Source organism: Oncorhynchus gorbuscha, linkage group LG26, assembly GCF_021184085.1.
Source record: "Oncorhynchus gorbuscha isolate QuinsamMale2020 ecotype Even-year linkage group LG26, OgorEven_v1.0, whole genome shotgun sequence".
NCBI classification, from domain to species: Eukaryota; Metazoa; Chordata; class Actinopteri; order Salmoniformes; family Salmonidae; genus Oncorhynchus; species Oncorhynchus gorbuscha.
The window spans coordinates 15152300-15176952 of NC_060198.1; the positions used below are offsets into that span (position 1 = coordinate 15152300).

General features: G+C 43.7%; 1 protein-coding gene across 3 annotated transcripts in view; it reads left to right on the plus strand.

Moving 5' to 3' along the window:
- Nucleotides 1–14646: 14646 nt before the first annotated feature.
- Nucleotides 14647–24653, plus strand: part of LOC124015571 (homeobox protein Meis1-like) — a 38984-nt gene continuing 28977 nt past the window's right edge. Inside the window, exons 1-7 of one of the 3 annotated variants that reach the window (XM_046330887.1) lie at nucleotides 14647–14711; nucleotides 18773–18993; nucleotides 19859–20000; nucleotides 20216–20266; nucleotides 20693–20743; nucleotides 21307–21453; nucleotides 23699–23810. In XM_046330887.1, the coding sequence (XP_046186843.1) occupies nucleotides 14709–14711; nucleotides 18773–18993; nucleotides 19859–20000; nucleotides 20216–20266; nucleotides 20693–20743; nucleotides 21307–21453; nucleotides 23699–23810 (727 nt within the window). In that variant the 5' untranslated portion in view covers nucleotides 14647–14708. Of the gene's footprint in view, nucleotides 14712–16757; nucleotides 17380–18772; nucleotides 18994–19858; nucleotides 20001–20215; nucleotides 20267–20692; nucleotides 20744–21306; nucleotides 21454–23698; nucleotides 23811–24653 lie in introns of those variants that run through there. The other 2 variants (XM_046330886.1, XM_046330885.1) reach the window with 2 other exon arrangements.

Consider the following 24653-nt stretch of genomic DNA (forward strand, 5'->3'; position numbering starts at 1 on the left):
GAAAGGCACACACCTGTTTATATACACAGTTGACAGTGCATGTCAGAGCAAAAACCAAGCCACGAGGTCGAAGGAATTGTCTGTAGAGGTTCGAGACAGGATTGTGTCGAGGCACAGATCTGGGGTAGGGTAACAATAAATGTCTGCAGCATTGAAGATCAGCAAGAACAGTGGCCTCCATCCTTCTTAAATGGAAGAAATTTGTAACCACCAAGACTCTTCCTAGAGCTGGCCGCCCGGGCCAAACTGAGCAATCGGGGGAGAAGGGCCTTGATTTAGGTAGGTGACCAAGAACCCGATGGTAACTAACAGAGCTCGAGTTTCTCTGTGGAGATGGGAGAACCTTCCAGAAGGACAACCATCTCTGCAACACTCCACCAATCAGCTCTTTATGGTAGAGTGGCCAGATGGAAGCCACTCCACAGTAAAAGGCACATGACAGCCCTCTTGGAGTTTGCCAAAAAGGCACCTAAAGGACTCTCAGACCATGAGAAACAAGATTCTCTGGTCTGATGAAACCAAGATTGAACTCTTTGGCCTGAATGCCAAGCGTCGCGTCTGGATAAAACCTGGCACCATGCCTACGGTGAAGCATGGTGGTGGCAGCATCATGCTGTGGGGATATTTTTCAGTGGCAGTGACTGGAAGACTAGTCAGGATCGAGGGAAAGGTGAACGGAGCAAAGTTCAGCGAGATCATTGATGAAAACCTGATCCAGAGTGCTTAGGACCTCACTGGGGCATAAGGGTCACCTTCCAACAGGACAACAACCCTAAGCACACAGCCAAGACCATGCAGGTGTAACGGTTTTCATATGATGAAGGAGAGTCGGACCAAACTGCAGCATGTATATTGTGATCCATGTTTAATAAAACAAACGTAACACGAATCAATACAAAAACTCAACAAAACGTAATGAAAACCAAAACAGCCTAAACTGGTGCAAACTAACACAGAATAAGGATGTCAAGACACTAAGGACAATCACCCACAATACAACCAAAGAATATGGCTGCCTAAATATGGTTCCCAATCAGAGACAACGATAAGCACCTGCCTCTGATTGAGAACCACTCCAGACAGCCATAGACTTTGCTAGATAACCCCACTAGCTACAATCCCAAATACATACACACCAAAACCCCAAGACAAAACACACCACAATACAAAAACTCCATGCCACAACCTGGCCTGACCCAATACATGAAGAAAAACACAAACTACTTAGACCAGGGCGTGACAGCAGGAATGGCTTTGGGTCAAGTCTCTGAATGTCTTTGAGTGGCTCAGCCAGAGGTGCTTCAACAAAGTACTGAGTAAAGGATCTGAATATTTATGTAAATGTGATATTTCAGTTTTTTTGTATTTATTATTTGCTAAAATTTCTAAAAACCTGTTTTTGCTTTGTCATTATCGGATATTTTGTGTTTATTGACGAGGGGGGAAAAAACAATTTAATACATTTTAGAATAAGGAAAAATGTTGAGAGTCAAGGGGTCTGAATACTTTTCTGAATGCACTGTAAATCTGCTTGAAACTCTATGACAAGACCTGAAAATGGTTGTCTTAGCAATGATCAACAAACAATTTGACAGAGCTTGAAAAGAATAATGGGTAAACGTTGCACAATCCAGGTGTGGAAAGCTCTTAGAGACTTACCCAGAAACACTCAGCTTTAAAATCACTGCCAAAGGTGATTCTAACCTGTATTGACTCAGGGAGCTGAACAATATTCTAAGGATTGATCACCCTGTCGCTGGCCGCCTTTGAGGAGGGTGTATAGTGTGAAAGGCCGAAACACCCTAGGAAACACCCTAGGAACCAAAGGTACACTACTGACGATGCGCTCCCCAAATTTCACCACGCTCACTGTTCATTAACTCTTGGAAGTGCTTGCACAAAGGATAGTAACATCTCATCCTGTGTTCTTGGGAATCTGAATATCTGGACTTGTCCAGTGACTGCTGAGAAAGATCAGCTTTTAAATTCCGGAGTTCTAAATTGAGCAGCTGCTGAAAAATGAGCTCCTGTATTTATTGGGATTTAAATGTTTTTTTAGAGTGAAGTACATCGAAAAAATCAAGAGAAAACTGCAAGATTCAATAGAAGACAAAACAAGGAACAAACTAAACAAGACAGGCTTTTGAAAAATTAACTATTTTTTTCATAAAATTGTACAGTTATCTTAGCTAGGTGAATTGCTAGCAGAATTGTTTACTTGTTGCTAAGCAGTTGCTAGGGACTCTCCTGGAAGAAGCTAGCTAGCTTACAAAGAATAACAACAAAAAATATCTAGTTAACAGAAGAAAGGAAGACAAAATAAGGACAAAAGAAGGACAGAAGAAAAAGGAAAAGAAAGAGGACAACAAAGTGAAACAGTCAGCACTTCTATTGCAACTTCGATTTCGTCGTCCTAACGTAGTCTACACTGCTATCTGCCCAGCAGCTAGCCAGCTAGCAAACGTCCACCGTCTACCGAATAGCAGCACTGTAGAAACTATTACACTCAACTGAACGACTTGATTAGTGTAGTGTTAGCTAGCGACATAGTTGTCTTTGCTGTCTTCGTATCCAAGATAATTGTGTAGTTTAGAGCGTGTAGTCTTAGAGTGATTATCTTAATTTACCGAGGTTAGCTAGCCAGCTATTTGTCGTCCTTAACGTAGGAGACACTGCTAGCTAGCCAACAGCTAGCCAACGTCTACTGAATAGAACTTCCGCACTCAACAACCGGTTGCATTCCGCTTCGCTCCACAGGTAGTATCACATTTTTCATTTCATTTCATTACAGCACAACGGTTTGATTTGTTTGATCGTAGCTAGCTACATAGCTAGCTACATAGCCGTCTGTGTATCAAAGATAATTGTGTAGTCTAGAGCGATTTTCTAGGTTAGCTAGCCAGCTATTGTCGTTCTTTTAACGCAACGTAACGTAATCAACACTGCTAGCTAGCCAGCTAGCCCCGAATAGCAGCACTGTAGAAACTACTACACTCAACGGAACGACTTGATTAGTGTAGTGTCAACAACGCAGCCACTGTCAGCTAGCCTACAAAGTCAACAACGCAGCCACTGCCAGCTAGCCTACTTCAGCAGTACTGTATCATTTTTAATAATTTTAGTCAATAAGATTCTTGCTACGTAAGCTTAACTTTCTGAACATTCGAGACGTGTAGTCCACTTGTCATTCCAATCTCCTTGCATTAGCGTAGCCTCTTCTGTAGCCTGTCAACTATGTGTCTGTCTATCCCTGTTCTCTCCTCTCTGCACAGACCATACAAACGCTCCACACCGCGTGGCCGCTGCCACCCTAATCTGGTGGTCCCAGCGCGCACGACCCACGTGGAGTTCCAGGTCTCCGGTAGCCTCTGGAACTGCCGATCTGCAGCCAACAAGGCAGAGTTCATCTCAGCCTATGCCTCCCTCCAGTCCCTCGACTTCTTGGCACTGACAGAAACATGGATCACCACAGATAACACTGCTACTCCTACTGCTCTCTCTTCGTCCGCCCACGTGTTCTCGCACACCCCGAGAGCTTCTGGTCAGCGGGGTGGTGGCATAGGGATCCTTATCTCTCCCATGTGGTCATTCTCTCTTTCTCCTCTTACCCATCTGTCTATCGCCTCCTTTGAATTTCATGCTGTCACAGTTACCAGCCCTTTCAAGCTTAACATCCTTATCATTTATCGCCCTCCAGGTCCCCTCGGAGAGTTCATCAATGAGCTTGATGCCTTGATAAGCTCCTTTCCTGAGGACGGCTCACCTCTCACAGTTCTGGGCGACTTTAACCTCCCCACGTCTACCTTTGACTCATTCCTCTCTGCCTCCTTCTTTCCACTCCTCTCCTCTTTTGACCTCACCCTCTCACCTTCCCCCCTACTCACAAGGCAGGCAATACGCTCGACCTCATCTTTACTAGATGCTGTTCTTCCACTAACCTCATTGCAACTCCCCTCCAAGTCTCCGACCACTACCTTGTATCCTTTTCCCTCTCGCTCTCATCCAACACTTCCCACACTGCCCCTACTCGGATGGTATCGCGCCGTCCCAACCTTCGCTCTCTCTCCCCCGCTACTCTCTCCTCTTCCATCCTATCATCTCTTCCCTCTGCTCAAACCTTCTCCAACCTATCTCCTGATTCTGCCTCCTCAACCCTCCTCTCCTCCCTTTCTGCATCCTTTGACTCTCTATGTCCCCTATCTTCCAGGCCGGCTCGGTCCTCCCCTCCCGCCTCCGTGGCTTGACGACTCAATGCGAGCTCACAGAACAGGGCTCCGGAAGGCCGAGCGGAAATGGAGGAAAACTCGCCTCCCTGCGGACCTGGCATCCTTTCACTCCCTCCTCTCTACATTTTCCTCCTCTGTCTCTGCTGCTAAAGCCACTTTCTACCACTCTAAATTCCAAGCATCTGCCTCTAACCCTAGGAAGCTCTTTGCCACATTCTCCTCCCTCCTGAATCCTCCTCCCCCTCCCCCCCCTCCTCCCTCTCTGCAGATGACTTCGTCAACCATTTTGAAAAGAAGATCGACGACATCCGATCCTCGTTTGCTAAGTCAAACAACACCGCTGGTTCTGCTCACACTGCCCTACCCTGTGCTCTGACCTCTTTCTCCCTCTCTCTCCAGATGAAATCTCGCGTCTTGTGACGGCCGGCCGCCCAACAACCTGCCCGCTCGACCCTATCCCCTCCTCTCTTCTCCAGACCATTTCCGGAGACCTTCTCCCTTACCTCACCTCGCTCATCAACTTATCCCTGACCGCTGGCTACGTCCCTTCCGTCTTCAAGAGAGCGAGAGTTGCACCCCTTCTGAAAAAACCTACACTCGATCCCTCCGATGTCAACAACTACAGACCAGTATCCCTTCTTTCTTTTCTCTCCAAAACTCTTGAACGTGCTGTCCTTGGTCAGCTCTCCCGCTATCTCTCTCAGAATGACCTTCTTGATCCAAATCAGTCAGGTTTCAAGACTAGTCATTCAACTGAGACTGCTCTTCTCTGTATCACGGAGGCGCTCCGCACCGCTAAAGCTAACTCTCTCCTCTGCTCTCATCCTTCTAGACCTATCGGCTGCCTTCGATACTGTGAACCATCAGATCCTCCTCTCCACCCTCTCCGAGTTGGGCATCTCCGGCGGGGCCCACGCTTGGATTGCGTCCTACCTGACAGGTCGCTCCTACCAGGTGGCGTGGCGAGAATCTGTCTCCTCACCACGCGCTCTCACCACTGGTGTCCCCCAGGGCTCTGTTCTAGGCCCTCTCCTATCTCCTCTCGCTATACACCAAGTCACTTGGCTCTGTCATAACCTCACATGGTCTCTCCTATCATTGCTATGCAGACGACACACAATTAATCTTCTCCTTTCCCCCTTCTGATGACCAGGTGGCGAATCGCATCTCTGCATGTCTGGCAGACATATCAGTGTGGATGACGGATCACCACCTCAAGCTGAACTTCGGCAAGACGGAGCTGCTCTTCCTCCCGGGGAAGGACTGCCCGTTCCATGATCTCGCCATCACGGTTGACAACTCCATTGTGTCCTCCTCCCAGAGCGCTAAGAACCTTGGCGTGATCCTGGACAACAAACTGTCGTTCTCAACTAATATCAAGGCGGTGGCCCGTTCCTGTAGGTTCATGCTCTACAACATCCGCAGAGTACGACCCTGCCTCACACAGGAAGCGGCGCAGGTCCTAATCCAGGCACTTGTCATCTCCCGTCTGGATTACTGCAACTCGCTGTTGGCTGGGCTCCCTGCCTGTGCCATTAAACCCCTACAACTCATCCAGAACGCCGCAGCCCGTCTAGTGTTCAACCTTCCCAAGTTCTCTCACGTCACCCCGCTCCTCCGCTCTCTCCACTGGCTTCCAGTTGAAGCTCGCATCCGCTACAAGACCATGGTGCTTGCCTACGGAGCTGTGAGGGGAACGGCACCTCAGTACCTCCAGGCTCTGATCAGGCCCTACACCCAAATAAGGGCACTGCGTTCATCCACCTCTGGCCTGCTCGCCTCCCTACCACTGAGGAAGTACAGTTCCCGCTCAGCTCAGTCAAAACTGTTCGCTGCTCTGGCTCCCCAATGGTGGAACAAACTCCCTCACGACGCCAGGACAGCGGAGTCAATCACCACCTTCCGGAGACACCTGAAACCCCACCTCTTTAAGGAATACCTAGGATAGGATAAAGTAATCCTTCTCACCCCCCTTAAAATATTTAGATGCACTATTGTAAAGTGGTTGTTCCACTGGATGTCATAAGGTGAATGCACCAATTTGTAAGTCGCTCTGGATAAGAGCGTCTGCTAAATGACTTAAATGTAAATGTAAATCAGCTGACAACAGGGGAAAGTCCTTGTGGCGGCACGGAGAGACGGCTGACAGGAGGGAATAGACCCCACTGGGTCAGTCATGGGGTAGCTTCCCATTTCTGTAGTTTCCCATGCTTCGCAGTATGTTGGAAACACCCGCTTTAGCTACAGAAAGTCAAAATACGAGAATACCCCTAGAGTCTGCGAGAGCGGGGGCGGAAGATGACTCATCGGCTGACAACATGGTAACGACTGGACTGGAAACGACTACGAGTAATGAGAGCACAGCACAAGAGAACACCACAGCAACTGTCACAAGTTCTGCTGCAACAGTGGGCCATAAACAGATGCAGGTATGTGTCTGTGGTTGGAGGAAAGTTACATCACACCATGGGTTGAGGATCCACCAGGGGAAGAAGGGGTGTTTGGGTAAAGAGAGACAGAGAACTCGCATTGATTACTTTCTGCGAAAGCGATCAAATCAGTCGAATGAAGCACAGCAACTGGACGCAAACCATAGTTTGCAGTGCATCAGTACCACTGTCATGGAGGACGTAAACTCAAGCACCGAAGTAGCAACTGAGGTGGAACCAACAACAGGAGTGGAACTCACCCAGCCTCCCAGACCTGCAGTCGAGAGGAGACTACCAGGGCACAGACCGTATGTGAAGTGGCCTGGCGCCAGTGACAAGAAGTTGTGGGAAACAGTGAATACTGACCTTACCTTGACCCTCGAGAAACTTCAAGGCACAGTGGAGAAGAAGTTGGAGAGGATGGGGGACATCATCTATGAGTACAGGACAGAAAGATTTGGAGTGGAAGAGGCAAAAGGCGGGAGAAAGGTTCCAACCCCACCAGTTTCCAGAAGGCAACAAGAAATCAAGCGCCTCGTTCAAGAAAGGCGGCAGCTTAAGAAACAGTGGAAGAAGGCCTCGGAAGTGGAAAAGGAGGGCATAGAGGCACTTCAAGCTGACATCAAAACCCGGTTGGCATCCCTCCGTAGAGCAGAGAACCTACGGAAACGCAGAAGGAAAAAAGAACAAACTAGAACTCGATTCTATAAAGATCCCTTCAAGTTCCTTAAAAGTCTCTTCACAAAAGAAAAAAGTGGAGCTCTAAAAACAACAAAGAAAGACCTAGAGGAGCACCTGAGAATAACAAACGTTGACTCAAAGCGACATGAACATCTGGCCATCCCATCAGATATCCCACCCATTGAACCCCGGAACATCATATTGAGACCAGCCCTCCGACATGGAAAGAGGTGGAAGACACAGTTCGACGGGCAAGAACAGCATCAGGCCCGGGGCCAAATGGAGTCCCGTACAAAGTGTATAAGAACACACCAGACGTCCTGAGGTTCCTCTGGAGGCTTATGAGAACAGCTTGGCAGAAGAAGATAATACCCAAAGTGTGGCGTAGGGCAGGCGGGGTCCTGATCCCTAAGGAGAAGGATGCAGTGAACATCAGCCAATTCCGCCCAATCTCCTTACTGAATGTCGAGGGAAAAATCTTCTTTAGGGTCATTGCCCAGAGGATGGCCGAGTACCTACAAAGGAATACGTACGTCGATGCATCTGTACAGAAGGCAGGAATATCAGGGTTCTCTGGCTGCTTGGAACATTCCAGCATGATCTGGCATCAGATCCAAATGGCCAAGGTGGAGAAAAGGGACCTCCATGTAGTCTTCCTCAACCTCACCAATGCATTTGGCTCTGTGCCCCATGAACTCCTGTGGTCTGCCTTCAGATTTTTCCACATACCGGACACCATCACAAACCTGGTGAAGTCGTACTTCCAGGATCTGCAGTTCTGCTTCACCACCTCAGAGTTCACCACCTCATGGCAGTGCCTGAATGTAGGTATAATGGCGGGATGTACCATTTCTCCGTTGGCATTCACAATGGCAATGGAGGTTATCATCAGATCCTCAAAATGGGTTGCTGGTGGACAGCGAGTCGACTCTGGTTTCCGCCTCCCTCCACTCAGAGCCTACATGGACGACATTACAACATTGACCACCACTGTCCCATGCACCAGGAGACTGCTCAGAAAACTTGAGGAGAACATCAGCTGGGCCCGTATGAAGATTAAACCATCCAAGTCACGCAGCATCTCGATTGTGAAGGGAGTACTCTCTGACCTGAAATTCTTCATCGGAGATGACCAAATCCCAACAGTGTCTGAGCAGCCGGTAAAAAGCCTTGGAAGGTGGTATGATGCAAGCCTGAAGGACAAAGACCAGGTGCAACAGCTGCGCAAAGACATCAGTAGTAGCCTACAGTCCATCGACAACACCCAGCTACCTGGAAAGTTAAAGGCCTGGTGTCTGCAGTTTGGTCTCCTACCCCGGGTGTTGTGGCCCTTAGCACTGTATGAGGTTCCAATCTCAACAGTGGAGAAGATGGAAAGAGGAGTCACAGGCTACTTAAAGAAGTGGCTTGGAGTTCCATGATGCCTTACCACCATAGGCCTCTATGGAGATGGTGTCCTCAAGCTGCCCCTCACCAGTCTAACAGAGGAATTCAAGTGTGCAAAAACCAGGCTCCAAATGACACTGAATGAATCTCGAGACCCAGTGGTGAGCAACAACGCGCCGACCTTGGCAACTGGGCGCAAATGGAGGCCAGGAAAAGCAGTCCAGGAGGCAACAGCAGCCCTCAGACATGCTGACATTGTGGGTCATGTTCAGCAAGGGAGAGGAGGCCTTGGGCTAACTAGCCGTGCTGCTTGGAGTAAGGCCACTGCACCAGAGCGGCGGAAGATGGTAGTGCAGGAAGTACGCCATCAGGAGGAGGCTGCAAGGTGGGCCAAGGCAGTCTCTCTTGCCAAACAGGGACAGTGGACTCGATGGGACAGTGTGGAGAAGAGGAAGATCAGCTGGAAGGATCTGTGGGCCATGGAAGCGAGGCGGTTGAGCTTTTCCATCAGAGCAACATATGACGTCCTTCCAACACCAGTTAATCTTCACCAATGGTATGGTGAAGATCCGGACTGTGCCCTCTGTTCCATGCCAGCCAACCTCAGGCACATTCTCACAGGCTGTAAAACAAGCCTCGCCCAAGGACGCTACACTTGGCATCACAACCAAGTCCTTAAAAACCTTGCGTCCGCCCTGGAGGACAAGCGAGCTGCCACCAACTCCCTACCACCCACAGCAGCATCACACTCCTTACGGACAAACTTTGTCCGCGAAGGGGCTAAACCACCGAAGAGCGGCTCTACACCATTAGAGCGAGACCAGCTGCGCTTGGCCCGCGACTGGAAAATGCTAGCTGACATTGGCCGGCAACTTGTGTTTCCTCCGGAGATCGCAACCACCACCCTAAGACCTGACATGGTGCTCTGGTCCCGTTCACTCAATAAGGTCTTCATCATTGAGCTCACAGTACCCTGGGAAAACTCAGTAGATGAGGCTTATGAGCGAAAACATCTGCGCTATGCTGATCTAGCTGCCGAAGCACGGCATCATGGCTGGAACACAGAAGTCCGACCAGTGGAGGTGGGCTGCAGAGGTTTTGTGGCAACATCTACAACCAGACTGCTTAGAGACCTGGGAATTAAGGGCCAGAGCCAGCGTTCGGCAATCAAAGCTGTATCAGAGGCGGCAGAAGGCAGCAGTCAGTGGCTCTGGATGAAGAGGAAAGACCCCAGCTGGGCCCCGAAGTGAGAGGGCCAGGAGGTATGCGGTCAACAATGATTGACTCAGGGAGGAGGACGCCCCTGCCATGCATAGTCCCATGGGATGTTTGCTATCAACAACAAGGCAACTACTATGACTAATTGGGAATGGGACGCAAGCGTAGGATTGATCACCCTGTCGCTGGCCGCCTTTGAGGAGGGTGTATAGTGTGAAAGGCCGAAACACCCTAGGAACCAAAGGTACACTACTGACGATGCGCTCCCCAAATTTCACCACGCTCACTGTTCATTAACTCTTGGAAGTGCTTGCACAAAGGATAGTAACATCTCATCCTGTGTTCTTGGAATCTAATCAAGATATTAAGGAACACCTTCCTAATACTTAGTTGCACCACCTTTGGTCCGTAGAACAGCCTCTACAAGGAGTCGAAAGCGTTCCACAGGGATGCTGGCCCATGTTGACTCCAATGCTTCCCACAGTTGTGCCAAGTTGGCTGGATGTCCTTTGGTTGGTGGGCCATTCCTGATACACACGGAAAACTGTTAAGCGTGGAAACCCCAGCAGCAACACTCAAACCGGTGCGCCTGACATCTACTACCATACTCTGTTCAAAAGCACTTAAATATTTTGTCTTGCCCATTCACCTTCCGAATGGCACACATACATATTCGGTGTTATTCGGTGTCTCAATTGTCTCAATGCTTAAAATCCATCTTTAACCTGTCTCCTCTCCTTCATCTACACAGATTGAAGTGGATTTAACAGGTGATGAGGGATGATAGCTTTCACCTGGTCATTCTATGTCAAGGAATGAGCAGGTGTCCTTAATGTTTTGCTAACTCAGTGTTTTATTTTGTTTTCAAATGTTAGAATATTCTTCCACTTTGACATTACAGAGTATTTTGTGTAGATTGTTGGCACAATGACAATTCAATCCTTTTTAATCCCACTTTGCAACACAACAAAATGTGGAAAAAGTCATGGGGTGTGAATACTTTCTGAAGGCACTGTATGCATGGGTGTATTTGTCTGTGTGCACGCAATGTTTCATAATAATATATGCACAAACTGTCCCCATTCAGGTTTATCCTCAGCAGAAGCCTTTTCCGGGTAGCCTATTCGTATCTTTACACATTTTTATGATTCTTTAAAAGTACGAGAATAGCTACCAAGTCAGCCCATGGGGGTAAAGAAACATTGTCCATTTGGCCCCTAAAACAGCAACAGCAAACGACAACAGGAAGAATACCAGGCCTGCTCAGCTGTCCCTGTCAGGCCAAGGCCAGAGATAATTGTGGCTGTGACCTTTTTCTGTGGCCCTTAACTCACTCTTTTCACATTCCAGGGCAATCGGAATTGTCCCGCGGCTTGCGTCCAAAATGGCACCCCTATTCCCGATGTAGTGCACTACTTTTGACCATAGGGATCTGGTAAAAGGTAGTGCACTACATAGACAATAGGGTGCCATTTGGAATGAATCCCCATGTTGTAATAATAACAACACTGCAAACTCACCCACCTTGTCACTAGAATATCCCAACCGTCATTATCCACCCCTTGGGGCTCATTTTGTGGATGGAGGTGGGGGGTGGAGGATGTAAAGTCAAGGACATAAATAATACTGCATGAGTACAAGGCAAGTTGTATCTGTCTGTGGATTGTGACTGATGTACGTTTGAGGATTGTGTATTCTGATCATTTATTTGTACATGATTTTGGCACTTATCTGTCTCCATAAATGAATACTAGTGTGACATATTGCAGAATGAAACAGATACCATGTGTTGCTTGAGGCCACCTGTATTTAGCTCTGATGATGCAGTTTAGTTCACAACTTTGATCAGAGAACAGTCAATGTGGAAATCGTTCAGTTTAGGTCTTGACTATCTATGTATAATGAAATAATATTTTTATTTGAAATGTTCAGAGACAAGAACAATACCTACCATTTGTTGAAATTATTATTTTGGACCAGAGATAGGATATGCTGTGGTAAAATGGGATTCATGCATGTATAAAATGCATAGCTCATAAAACAGGGACATTCTTACTGTAGTATGCTAACTTTAGGAAGGAGGAATGTTTAACAGTTTTGATGGGTCCCCAAAAACACTTTACAAGTTGCTCTTATGCCATGTAAAAGCGTCTGTAGTTACACAGCAGCTGTACATGGTGAAAGCAAATACAGTTGAAGTCAGAAGTTTACATACACTTAGGTTGGCGTCATTAAAACTCGTTTTTTCCAACCACTCCGCAAATTTCTTGTTCACAAACTATAGTTTTGGCAAGTCGGTTAGGACATTTACTTTGTGCATTACACAAGTAATTTTTCCAACAATTGTTTACAGACAGATTATTTCACTTACAGTGAATTCTATCACAATTCCAGTGGGTCAAAAGTTGACATACACTAAGTTGACAGTGCCTTTAAAACAGCTCGGAAAATTCCAGAAAATGTCATGACTTTATAAGCTTTTGATAGGCTAATTTACATCATTTGAGTCAATTGGAGTTGTACCTGTGGATGTATTTCAAGGCTTACCTCAAACACAGTGCCTATTTGCTTGACATCATAGGAAAAATCGAAAGAAATCAGCCAAGACCTCAGAAACATAAAATTGTAGACCTCCAAAAGTCTGGTTCATCCTTGGGAGAAATGTCCAAACTCCTGAAGATACCACGTTCATCTGTACAAACAACAGTACGCAAGTATAAACACCATGGGACCACGCAGCCGTCATACCGCTCAGGAAGGAGACACGTTCTGTCTCCTAGAGATGAGCGTACAAACAAACAAACAAACAACAAACCGTTTCTACAGAAATGCTACGGGCAATAATGGGAATCATACAAAAACCCCATAGAAAATAAACCTAGAACCCCACATAGAAATAATAAACTAGACTAAAACCCCCTAGTCACGCCCTGACCTACTCTACCATAGAAAATACAGGCTTTCTATGGTCAGGACGTGACACATGGGGACAAAGATCATACTTTTTGGAGAAATGTACTCTGGTCTAATGAAAAAAAAATAGAACTGTTTGGCCATAATGTGACCATCATTATGTTGGGAGGAAAATGGGGGATGCCTGCAAGCTGAAGAACACCATCCCAACCGTGAAGCACGGGGGTGGCAGCAGCATGTAGTGGGGGTGCTTTGCTGCAGGAGGGAATGGTGCACTTCACAAAATAGATGGCATCATGAGGAGGAGAATTATGTGGATATATTGAAGCAACATCTCAAGACATCAGTCAGGAAGTTAAAGCGTTGTTGCAAATGGGTCTTCCAAATGGACAATGACCCCAATAATATTTCCAAAGTTGTGGCAAAATGGCTTAAGGACAACAAAGTCAAGGTATTGGAGTGGCCATCACAAAGCCCTGACCTCAATCCTATAGAAAATGTGTGGGCAGAGCTGAAAAAGCATGTGCGAGCAAGGAAGTCTACAAACCTGACTCAGTTACACCAGCTCTGTCAGGAGGAATGGGACAAAATTCATCCAACTTAGTGTGGGAAGCTTGTGGAAGGCTACCCGAAACATTTCAACCAAGTTAAACAATTTAAAGGCAATGGTACCAAATACTAATTGAGTGTATGTAAACTTCTGACCCACTGGGAATGTGATGAAAGAAAGAAAAGCTGAAATATATCATTCTCTCTACTATTATTTTGACATTTCACATTCTTAAAATAAAGTGGTGATCCTAACTGACCTAAAACAGAGAATTTGAACTAGGATTAAATGTCAGGAATTGTGAAAAACTGAGTTTAAATATTTTTGACTGAGGTGTGTGTAAACTTCAGACTTTAACTGTATATAAAAAATTATGTAATTGTTTTGAAAGGGAACTTTCCAAATTATGTTTCAAATGTGAACTAGTGCAGTTACTATGCATACCATCACATCAAGATATTACAATTCCATAGTGGTGTAAAGTACTTATGTAAATGTATTTTTAACTACTTAAGTAGTTTTTGAGGTATCTGTACTTTACTTTACTATTTATTTTTTTGACTACTTTTACTTCACTACATTCCTAAAGAAAATGTTGTACTTTTTACTCCATACATTTTCCCTGACACCCAAAAGTACTCGTTATATTTTGAATGCTTAGCAGGACAGGAATTGACCAATTTACAGGAATTGACCAATTTACATAGTTGTCAAGAGAGCATCTCTACTGAGTGTTGGAGTGTGCCCCTGGCTATCCATACATTTTAAAAACATGAACAATTATTATTTATATTTTACTTTTGATACTTTAGTACATTTTTGCAATAACATTTAGTGTTGATACTTAAGTATATTTAAAACCAAATACTTTTAGACTTTTACTCAAGTAGTATATTACTGGGTGTCTTTCACTTTTACTTGAGTCATTTCCTATTAAAGGTATCTTTACTTTTACTCAAGTATGACAATTGGGTACATTTTCCACCATTGCAATTCCATGTTGGCATAACTGTCTGTGGAACTCAGGTGTAACACCTGTATTTTGCTATACGTTTTGTCTGCATAAAATACGTTTCTATAAATTGAAACGTATATTTTCCGTCGCAAAGTGGCTACAACAACTCTATAACAAACCTATTACAATAAATGCCACAACTCAACACACATCTTAGTTGAACTTGCACTTGCCTAAGACTAGATGGCGCGAATGGTCCAGTAAACGACCAAACAAAATGATACCCAAACAGCATCAGTGAAAAACAGTGAGAACTTGTTAACCCATCTTTTGGTCGCAGAAGATATTTCATGGTAGGTTATGCATGCCTAAATCAGCTAGACCTGTGATGTAACAGATTGCTTCATTTGATAGTAACATTTTCTATAACATTATTAAGAATGGAGTAATTGTATAAGGGGAAGATACCAGTTCCTGTTAAATATTTCTTCCCGTACATACTTTCAGCTGTGAAAGGCTAATTTCATAAGCTACGTTTGCGTTTTCTGTGAAATGCAAGTTCATTTTGGCCTGTGTGTAAAAACATTTGAATGGTTTTCAAAAGAAAATCTGGTCACTCAACAGAACATTTGAGTTTGTTCAACAAACATTTGATGAGCTATTCCGAGATATAGATTCTTAAACAAACGGTCAAATGCGGGCTACTGTAAATTATGTGAACTTACAGTGTCTACAGCTATGTTTTTTTCTTGACCACAATACACGTGGGTCTTCCAAATGAGCTAATTAACGTTTTGGTTCGCCTAGACATGAAATTATTATATATATATTTTTATTTATTTTTATTTAACCTTTATTTAACTAGACATGAATAACCCTGCCGATTGTGGTCTGAGTAAATCTTATATCAAAACATGTTAGGGGTGTTAATAACGGCTGTAAAAGTAGCCTACAGACACAGATAAACGTTAATTACCTTTCTTACACTTTTGGTTTAGGCTCCTTCAAGTCCTTCCATAACTTCCAGAGTTTAGTCTAAGATTGGCAGAAAAAATACATGAATACTGGTACCTTCAAGAAATATATGTCATTATAAGGACATAATTGGATCGCTTCTTCATGCAACCAATTACAGAATAAATCAAAAGTTTGGTTTCAAAGCGGTTTTGCCTGCCTGCACGTCCTGCAGGCTAAGCTTCACTTCATCAAATATATTTTATAATCTGAAATAGCTTTAATATCCTACCGCCGAGGTATCTAATTCATTTAAAATGAATGAGATATGTTCTTAACCTCACATATTCCAAGTATTTAAGAGGTTGATAAGATTCCATCTACTCATAGGTAAATCCTCGAGAGAGATAAGGCCAAATTAATTTTCTATGGACAATGTAGCCACTCTCTCTGGGTAAAGCTACGGTATTTTGAAGGCAACCACCGACCAGCCTCCCAGTTTGAATCTTGGCAAGGCTATGCGTCTTTGGATAACACGTTGGACAAACTCTATACGGCTTTCATGCCATATTTAAATCACTGCTCCTCCAATCTTCATTTAAAGTTGACCCGATAACATTAATACTCTGTTGGTTCCCTACGTAAACGTCAAAGGGTTTACAGACCTCAACGTACAGTGAATAAAGACATTCTTCATTTTATGCACGGTCGGCGAGGGAACGTTAGTTATTGAACTTGATAGGCTGTAGTTCAGTGACTGTCTTTTGACACTTACAAGCACAGTAATCTATTTGCAAGCTCTCATTACACAATGTTGTCCATGTCCCCAAAGCACCAAACCATCAATGTTTGTATTGGAGAACAGAGGCCTGTGGCTTGATGTACGCTTAATTGCGCCCATTCTCTTCACACTTCTACTGTCATATTGGACAGAAGGTCTGTCAATCAATTATGCGAAGTTGTTTCAAATTCTGACACACAACCTCCAATAAAATAAATGTTTTAGAGTGCTATTATAAACCTGAGAAAATAAATAAGTGAATAGCTTATTTGTTAGACTACAATTATTTTTTTGGGGAAAATGGACAGCTGTTTCTATTCATGGTCAGTTATTTGCTTATTTATAGCCTATCTTTTGTTAATATGTATATGTATTTTTTAAATAACCTAAGGCGTGCTCGTTATTGCCACAGCAAAACTTCCAGTTGAGCACCAGATAATGCAACCCCTATCTGCGATTGAATATCTGCGATTGAATATCTGCTATTTTTACAGTTATCAAACGCCCCCACCTGGTTCTCCACTTGATGTGGCCCATTCCAATACGCGACCAGTTATGTCCACCACTACTTCCGGGTTTGCACAAATTGGTCAAAGCTACCCTCTCTGCGTTATGCGCCCTGCAACAACACACACACACACACACGCGCGCGCATTTGGAGACCCAAGCACGACATTCGCACTGCACATCGGGATCCACCAACACACCCACGGACAGTCGACGGCTCCTTTAAGAAAAACTAAGTAAGAAAATATCACCCCTCCTTCTTCAGATCTCCACTTGGATGGTATTGCATCAAAGAAAACCTTCACTGGAGTTGCAAGTGATCGAGGACACGATGGGGACTGTTTTTGAACATCTACATGAATATCTGAAGAATTCCAAGTGAGGGAAGAGCGCGACGAGTCATCATTAATTAAGCAACTTGACAACCTCGATATTGATTGACAGCTTGCTTGTTGAGCGAGACTAGAGTATCAATGTTTTTTTTTCTTCTGTAAGGGGCATTTTACACCAGTCTCAAGCGTGAAGTCGTAGCCGAGTGTCGCTTGTCTATGAACGGTCTCCAGGAGAAAGAGAAGGAGCTCTGTACTGGATTGTGGTGTTTTTATCTACTGCTGGATTTATGCTTGCAGTCTAGCAACCACCCTCTCTGGAGAGACGAGCACAATATTCTTAATCTTGCATTTGGAGTTAGGTGTTTATTTTCCCTCAGCCCTGGCCTCGTAGAATACGTTTAGAGTCCGATTGGAATCGGCGAGAGTGACAGGCCGATGGCGCAACGGGTGCGTATTGACAGAACTTTTAGCAATGGCAATAAAACTACAATTGAGACGTGACTTATTACTGTGCGCAATTATCCATTTGTATGGCAAAACAAGCAGGCAGCTATGCAATAAGAGGTTGTTTCGGCCCTTTGGTAGAGCTATACATGGTCAAATATACTTCTGCTACGTGCTAGCCTATACTATTCAGCATTTGAACGTGTGTGAGTAGAATAAACAATTGCATTTTCATATTGTCTAAAGAGCTATAGACTACAGACTGCAAACTTCATCGCATAATTCATTTTTACTATTATGACATGTGTTTTGATATTCTGCATTTCATAAACGCAGCATCCGTCTTTTTTGGGGGGGCAGTGTTTAATGTTTAATGTTGGGGGGGGCAGTGTTTAATGTTTAATGTTGGGGGGGCCAGTGTTCAATTTAAAATATTACAAAAAACATTATGTAGGTTTGGTAACAAGAACATGGACGACAATTCACAAATGTTTTGTGTGTATGCAATTTCAGTCTTTACAGATATGCGAATTATGTAAAGAATGTTCGCTTTGTGTTTCGTTTGTTGATATCTGTATTTTTCAACATTTCATAATATTTATACATTCTTATCTGATATATGACATACAAATAAATCAATTCAAGATTTAGAATAACAAATATTTGATTACTTCAGATAGATAGGCCACGTATAGCCATGCAGGAACAATTAGCCTATCTAAAAATGCATCTGTCATTTTAAATGTTTCTTTAAGCTATTAGTTTTGTCAAGATAACCAGAACAATATTTGATTTCTTTGAAATATTAGAAAGAATACAGACTGAAAAGTGTAGACATTTGTGATATTGTTTTGTCTAAGCAAGACCCTGTAGTTCTAATCGCCTGAAAGAATTACGCATACCAAAACCGTTTGAAAGTTGTAGACACATAAAAGTGAACTTCTTTTTTCACAACGTTTTAACATGTTAATGATTCAACACGAATCCACAAACAATGAACATTTTCCATTGATATTTAATTAGACGATCAACATAGGCTTTTATTGCCACTAATATTATTCCTACCACTAAACATACGATAGGCTACTATTAGCATCATGTACCTAACACATTAGCACTTATTTTATATACTAATTTAAAAGGCCTAGACTTAATTGCTATAATTAGTATAGACTGCCAACAACATAATTTAAGCTATTTTACCATTTTTGTTAATAGATTTTTCTCGTTATTAGTCTTTATAATAATATAATTCGTTTTTATTGTCAGTATTATTACATTATTACATTTAGTTGAGCTATTATCAACAAAGGCCTTAATTCAAAATCAGGAGAGGTAGCACAACAGTGTCATTGGTTATTCTTTTAGAATATTCTCTATCTTTCACTTTTGACAGTATGAAGACCTTCCCCACTATGGAATGGACGGAGTAGGGCTGCCCTCGACTATGTACGGGGACCCTCATGCAGCGCGCTCCATGCAGGCGGTTCACCTGAACCACGGGCCCCAGTTCCACTCGCACCAGTACCCGCACTCAACACACGCCAGTGCCATACCGCCCAGTATGGGCTCCTCCGTCAACGACGCTATAAAAAGAGACAAAGATGCCATTTACGGGTACGTTTATTTTACTGCCAACATAAAGTGTATAACCATTGGTTATATCAAGCACCACAAATGTGAGCGATGGAAGTTTAAGAGAGAGGGAGGCTTTGAGAAATTCTCGCTAATTATAACCTCTTCCGTGTTCGGTCATTACGCATGGTGCTATATAGGCTTGTTAAAAAGTATATCTGTTTTGAAATGTTAAATTATGACATTGTCCCCTGAGTTTTCGAAAAAAGATGCATAGGCTATGTTTGCATTTGGCTTTCAGTCTAAACTATAATGTTATTTCTCATTCACAAAATGAATGATTTGGATATATCCCATTGTTTAGCCGGAGTCAGTGGTCGAGATAGATAACCTAACTCCCTAAGTGTTTCTAAATCCAACTCTCAGAATTAAAAATTGTACATCAAACACATTCTCAAACTACCCTGCCTATACTTCAAAAAATGTATAGGCAGTGTTGTTTATATTTGTGTGCCATAATATAGGCCTATTTTCAGGCCAAGTTGAATAGTCGTATACTCTATTGGAAAGTTCATCATGTATTTCTTTGCCTGAGCTAATCTCACTGAAGAATGTGGCGTTATTTCGTTGTCCTACAATGTTGAATCGTGTTCTAAATAAGGCACTCGAGAGCTGAGGATGCCATACAGTATTTCATGCAGCAAGACTAGGCCTGCTTTTACGCAATTATTGTGCTGATACATTTCTGAATGTTTTATTAGTGCAATATTTATTCAATTTACAACTGAAGACAGTGGGCAATGTGAGTGAAAGTCGATGTAAACCTACTTTCTTAGTTTGGGCCTATACTGACTCGCAAACTTTCCAAGGCGGCGTACAGCGTTAATGTCCTCCCTCTTCCTTTTAGGCACCCTCTTTTCCCACTTCTAGCTCTGATTTTTGAAAAATGTGAATTAGCAACTTGCACGCCGAGGGAAACTGGGGTCGCTGGAGGCGACGTGTGTTCCTCGGAGTCTTTTAATGAGGATATAGCAGTATTTTCAAAACAGGTTGGACATATCTATTTACTTGTTTTGGTTGAATTTCAAATTCGTTCAAATTCGTATATTCTAGGGTAGATAACAGTTGTGCATATATAGATGTTTTGTCATTCTGCATTGTGGAAACTATGTAAGCGACAAACTGTCCTATGCATGTGAGCACCATGGTTATGAATGATGTATGACACTCAGTGAACAGTGAACTGCTAACACGTTTGTTTCAGATTCGATCAGAGAAGCCTATATTTTCATCAAATCCAGAAATTGATAACTTGGTAAGAACTCACTTGCTTTAGGCCCTTCACAGAAACAGTATCAAACCTATAAATACATTCACGAATTGTTTACAGTAGCCAACACTCTAGTGTGAATTGGACTTCATCACAGTCCATGTTGGTCTAATCGTAATCTGTCAAAACGATTTTCTTGTCATTAAGTTTGTTTGCGTTCATGCTAATTATTCTAATCCTAATGATCACACACACACACACACACACACACACACACACACACACACACACACACACACACACACACACACACACACACACACACACACACACACACACACACACACACACACACACACACACACACACACACACACACACACACACACACACACACACACGTAATGATAATAATAATGTGACGCTCCAAAATGTGAATAAGATGTTTTAATGCAAACGTTTTCCTTCTAGATGATACAAGCAATTCAAGTATTACGGTTTCATCTGCTCGAGCTGGAGAAGGTATATTTACTCATACCCATCTCATGCACGGTATATTTTATCACCATCGATTGCGACGATGCATAGCATTAGGCTATAACTCCGTAGTAGAGGTGTAATAGTGGTGGTAGTATATTTGGTTGCCCAAGTAAACGTTCATGTTGCGGAGTTGATAATGTTGTCATTGGTGGATGCGCTTGCAGAATATTAGGCGAGGGCGTTTATATAATAGTCGCCATATTGCTCATGTTAGGCCTGTATTGCAACTTTCATTAGTGAGGAGAATAAGTTGCTAAAGTAGCCTACAGTTCTCGCTCAATTATATACAAAAAATAAGACAAATAAAATAATCATTCGTTTTTCTACAAGTAATGTAAAATGCATGTGATGCAATGTAGTTCTGCTATTTTTTAAGCCAATGTGCTTGAATAGTATCTTAGGCCTGTCACAAGGCCAGGGATAGGCTATTCTTTATCATTACCATTCATTGCCACCATCTACATTTGATTTTTTAGGGCTTTCCCATATGGTATATAGTGCTCACTCAGTTTCCATACATGTTTGTTTGTCCTCTGTGTTTGCAGGTACACGAGTTATGCGATAATTTCTGTCATCGATACATCAGCTGCTTGAAAGGAAAAATGCCCATTGATTTGGTCATAGACGACAGGGACGGTGGAAATAAATCTGACAGTGAAGATTTTACAAGGTCGTCTGGGCCTCTTGATCAGGTAAGCTCTTGCCTATTACGTGCGTATTAATACAAGTGTCGTCTATTAAGTGCATTTGAATTGTAGGCCTATACAGAGAACATGTCGCACGCGTTTTATGCTGTCCAGATCGTTTAATCAAAATAGATAGGCCTATGGAAAACATATAATTCAGGAAATTGTTGGCCTCCTCTTAGTGATATAGATTAGCAAGCGATTTTAAAATAAATCAAATATCAAATGTAGGCCTAACATTTGACAAAATGACCACGAGAACAAAGTTTCTATTCCATTTCATTTCAAAGCATAATAAATTGTCTCATCTTTTTTCGGACATGAACATTAATATGTTTTGGAAAAAACGTGTTTGAAGTAAGGATCCCAGAAAACGGTTGCTTGGCTTTTATTATATAACGTCTTGAATGAGTGTTTTTGGGGGACTATGGGAAACATTTGAATTGTTATTATGCAATTTGATGGTGTTTTTATGTGTTAATTATGTTCATTGTGCTGCATGTGCTTGAAAAAAGATGCCATTGATCAAAAAAGGGACAAGAGGTGAAAAGTCAAGTCTGCTCCTTTTTCGTGTGAATGCAACCAAGCCAGTTTTCAAGTCACGTTGCACCCACTCTTTGAGCAAGGCTTTAAGAAAATGGAATCCCTTCCTCCGAGTGCAATGTCGGCCACACAGCAACTTGTTAACCATTTAACCCTTTAATTTACCAAAGCAACAAGCATAAACTCAGGCTTCCCCTAGCCTATGTTAGCCTGTTGTTGAGATGCTCTGAGTGTCCCATTCACTGTACTACAGGGTTCCAAGCTCTGTATTATAAAATAATCCTCTATCCAAGTCTATGTTGTATTCTAGTGTGAATCACACTACTCTATATCCACTAATGAACACGTATCCCCTTCAGTCCTCTCATTTCCATCAGATAGGGAGACTTCCATCCAGTAGTACTTCTGTCACATCTGCTGATTTGCACTTTGACGGTCATCTTTGACGGTGTGCTGCCACCTGCCAGAGTGTTTTTTTATTACCGATCAAACACCGCGATCAATGATGAGCACAGGTCCCCTGAGTCTTATAAGCACTCTTGATTTATGCTTTTGATTTAACAAATTGTGTGGCTCAGTTGGTAAGAGTGTGGCGCTAGCAAAGCCTGTCGTCGGCTCGATTCCCGCTGGGGTTACATATACTAACATGCAAGTCGCTTTGGATAAAAGTGTCTTCTAAATGGCATATGTTATGAAGCAGCACACTCAAGTGTAGCCCCTGGATGTGGAGGTCAACCCAATAACCAGTCCCACCAGCCTCTACTCTCCCACCCATAAGTCCATACATGGTACAGCACCCGCCCGACACCCACCCTACCTTACAGGCACTTTGTCCCCTCACCTCTAGCCCAATAGTGTACCCTTTTCACACTTAATCCCACACTTAGTTTCTCTTCTCAAGTGGGGCTGCATAGGCAGTACCTAACACTGATTATGGGTGAATAGTGGGAGGTGGTTGGCGGTGTGTGTGTGTGAATATGCATGTGTGTGTGTTCGTTTACATGCATGTGTGTGTGTGTGTGTGTGTCTCGGGTCTTGCCACCCTCGGTCTCTCAGGAGCGGTTCCATTCTGACTGAACCAATCTCTTCAGTCCTGTACTCACTTCCCTCTCTTCTATCCCCCTGGCTCGTTTCGTTGGGAGCCCCTCTTGTTGGAGTTGGCCATTGCTGCTTTAACCATTTGTGTTCCGAGCATGTGTTCTAGATTACCACAGCCTGACGGCATTCTCTTGGTATGCAGCGTAATACATGATATATATTTTTCATTTTTTTTCCTTCCCAAAGAGGACTTATTATTATCAATTTGCTGGTCAAAAACAATTCTGAGTAATAGGGTTTGCATTCTGACCTGGAGTTAGCATTGAGTTGGCCGCGATGCGCCAACTGAGGAGAGTAGCTAGCCAGTGTGTACAGGGCTGTTTACTACAGGCTACAGTGTTTCTCCTTTTCCCTCCACATGATATGTACTGCGTATGGTATGGATATGATATGTAAGGAAACTAAGAATGCGGCTTTCGTGCCGACGTACCTAGGGTCTCCATCCACATCTCTTTTAATCAGTCGGCCGTGGATGATTCTTTATGACTAACTCCTGTTAAAAGCCCTTGGTTTCTACATGGCGCATAGACAATTGGCGCGCTCTCTGTGGTAAATCGTATTCATACGGTAGTTTTTTTGGCTGATTGTCGGTGTCATGTCATCCAATCAGATCTCGTGGAGCAGAGACCACGATGACACGGCGTCAGTTCGCTCGGCGGGGACGCCCGGGCCCTCCAGTGGGGGACACACGTCACACAGTGGGGACAACAACAGTGAAGAAGGTAAGGACTCACTGATAGGTAGTAAGATAACAGGATAGGTGTCCATCACTATTGCTTTTGTCTTTCAAGTATACTTTCATATCAGTGGGAGGAACGAGGAAGCTATTTTAGAGTTCTGGGACAGATCAGATTCACCTACAGGTAGAAATACTAGAAAGGTGTCCACCATTATCGCTTTCGCCTATCAAGTACTTTCCGGTTAGCGAGACAGTGTTGGGACGGATCCGATGTCAAGCCAACGAGTGAGTGTCACGTGTTGTCGAGTTTGGATTGGATGTAATGTTGAACAGAAAGAGAGACAGCACAGAGAAAGAGAGAGTGAGTGATGAGGGTTGACAGAAAAATGTGAATGCGGAGCTCAGCCTGGGACTGGATCTGGAAGAAAGGGCGCATTATGTTCTTGTCGACTGAGCGACGATTTATATACCAGCCTCTGTGCCTCTTTTATTTGGACATGGGGAAAGAGTAATAACAGAGAGCAACACGCACACACGCACACACACACACACACACACACACACACACACACACACACACACACACACACACACACACACACACACACACACACACACACACACACACACACACACACACACACACACACACACACACACACACACACACACACACACACACACACACACACAAAATGCTAGGCTAGCTCCTAATGGTTGAGGTAGAGAAGAAGACTAAAAGGGACTCTCTCTCCTCTGCTATTGGCCGTCTTTATGAGCAGGGCTCTGTGTTTGTGGACTCCCACCACACTGTCCAAATAGTTTCAGTCAGATGTGTGTCACCTATTACCAGGGCCATTTGCAAAGTGCTGTTTGTGTGCCAAGT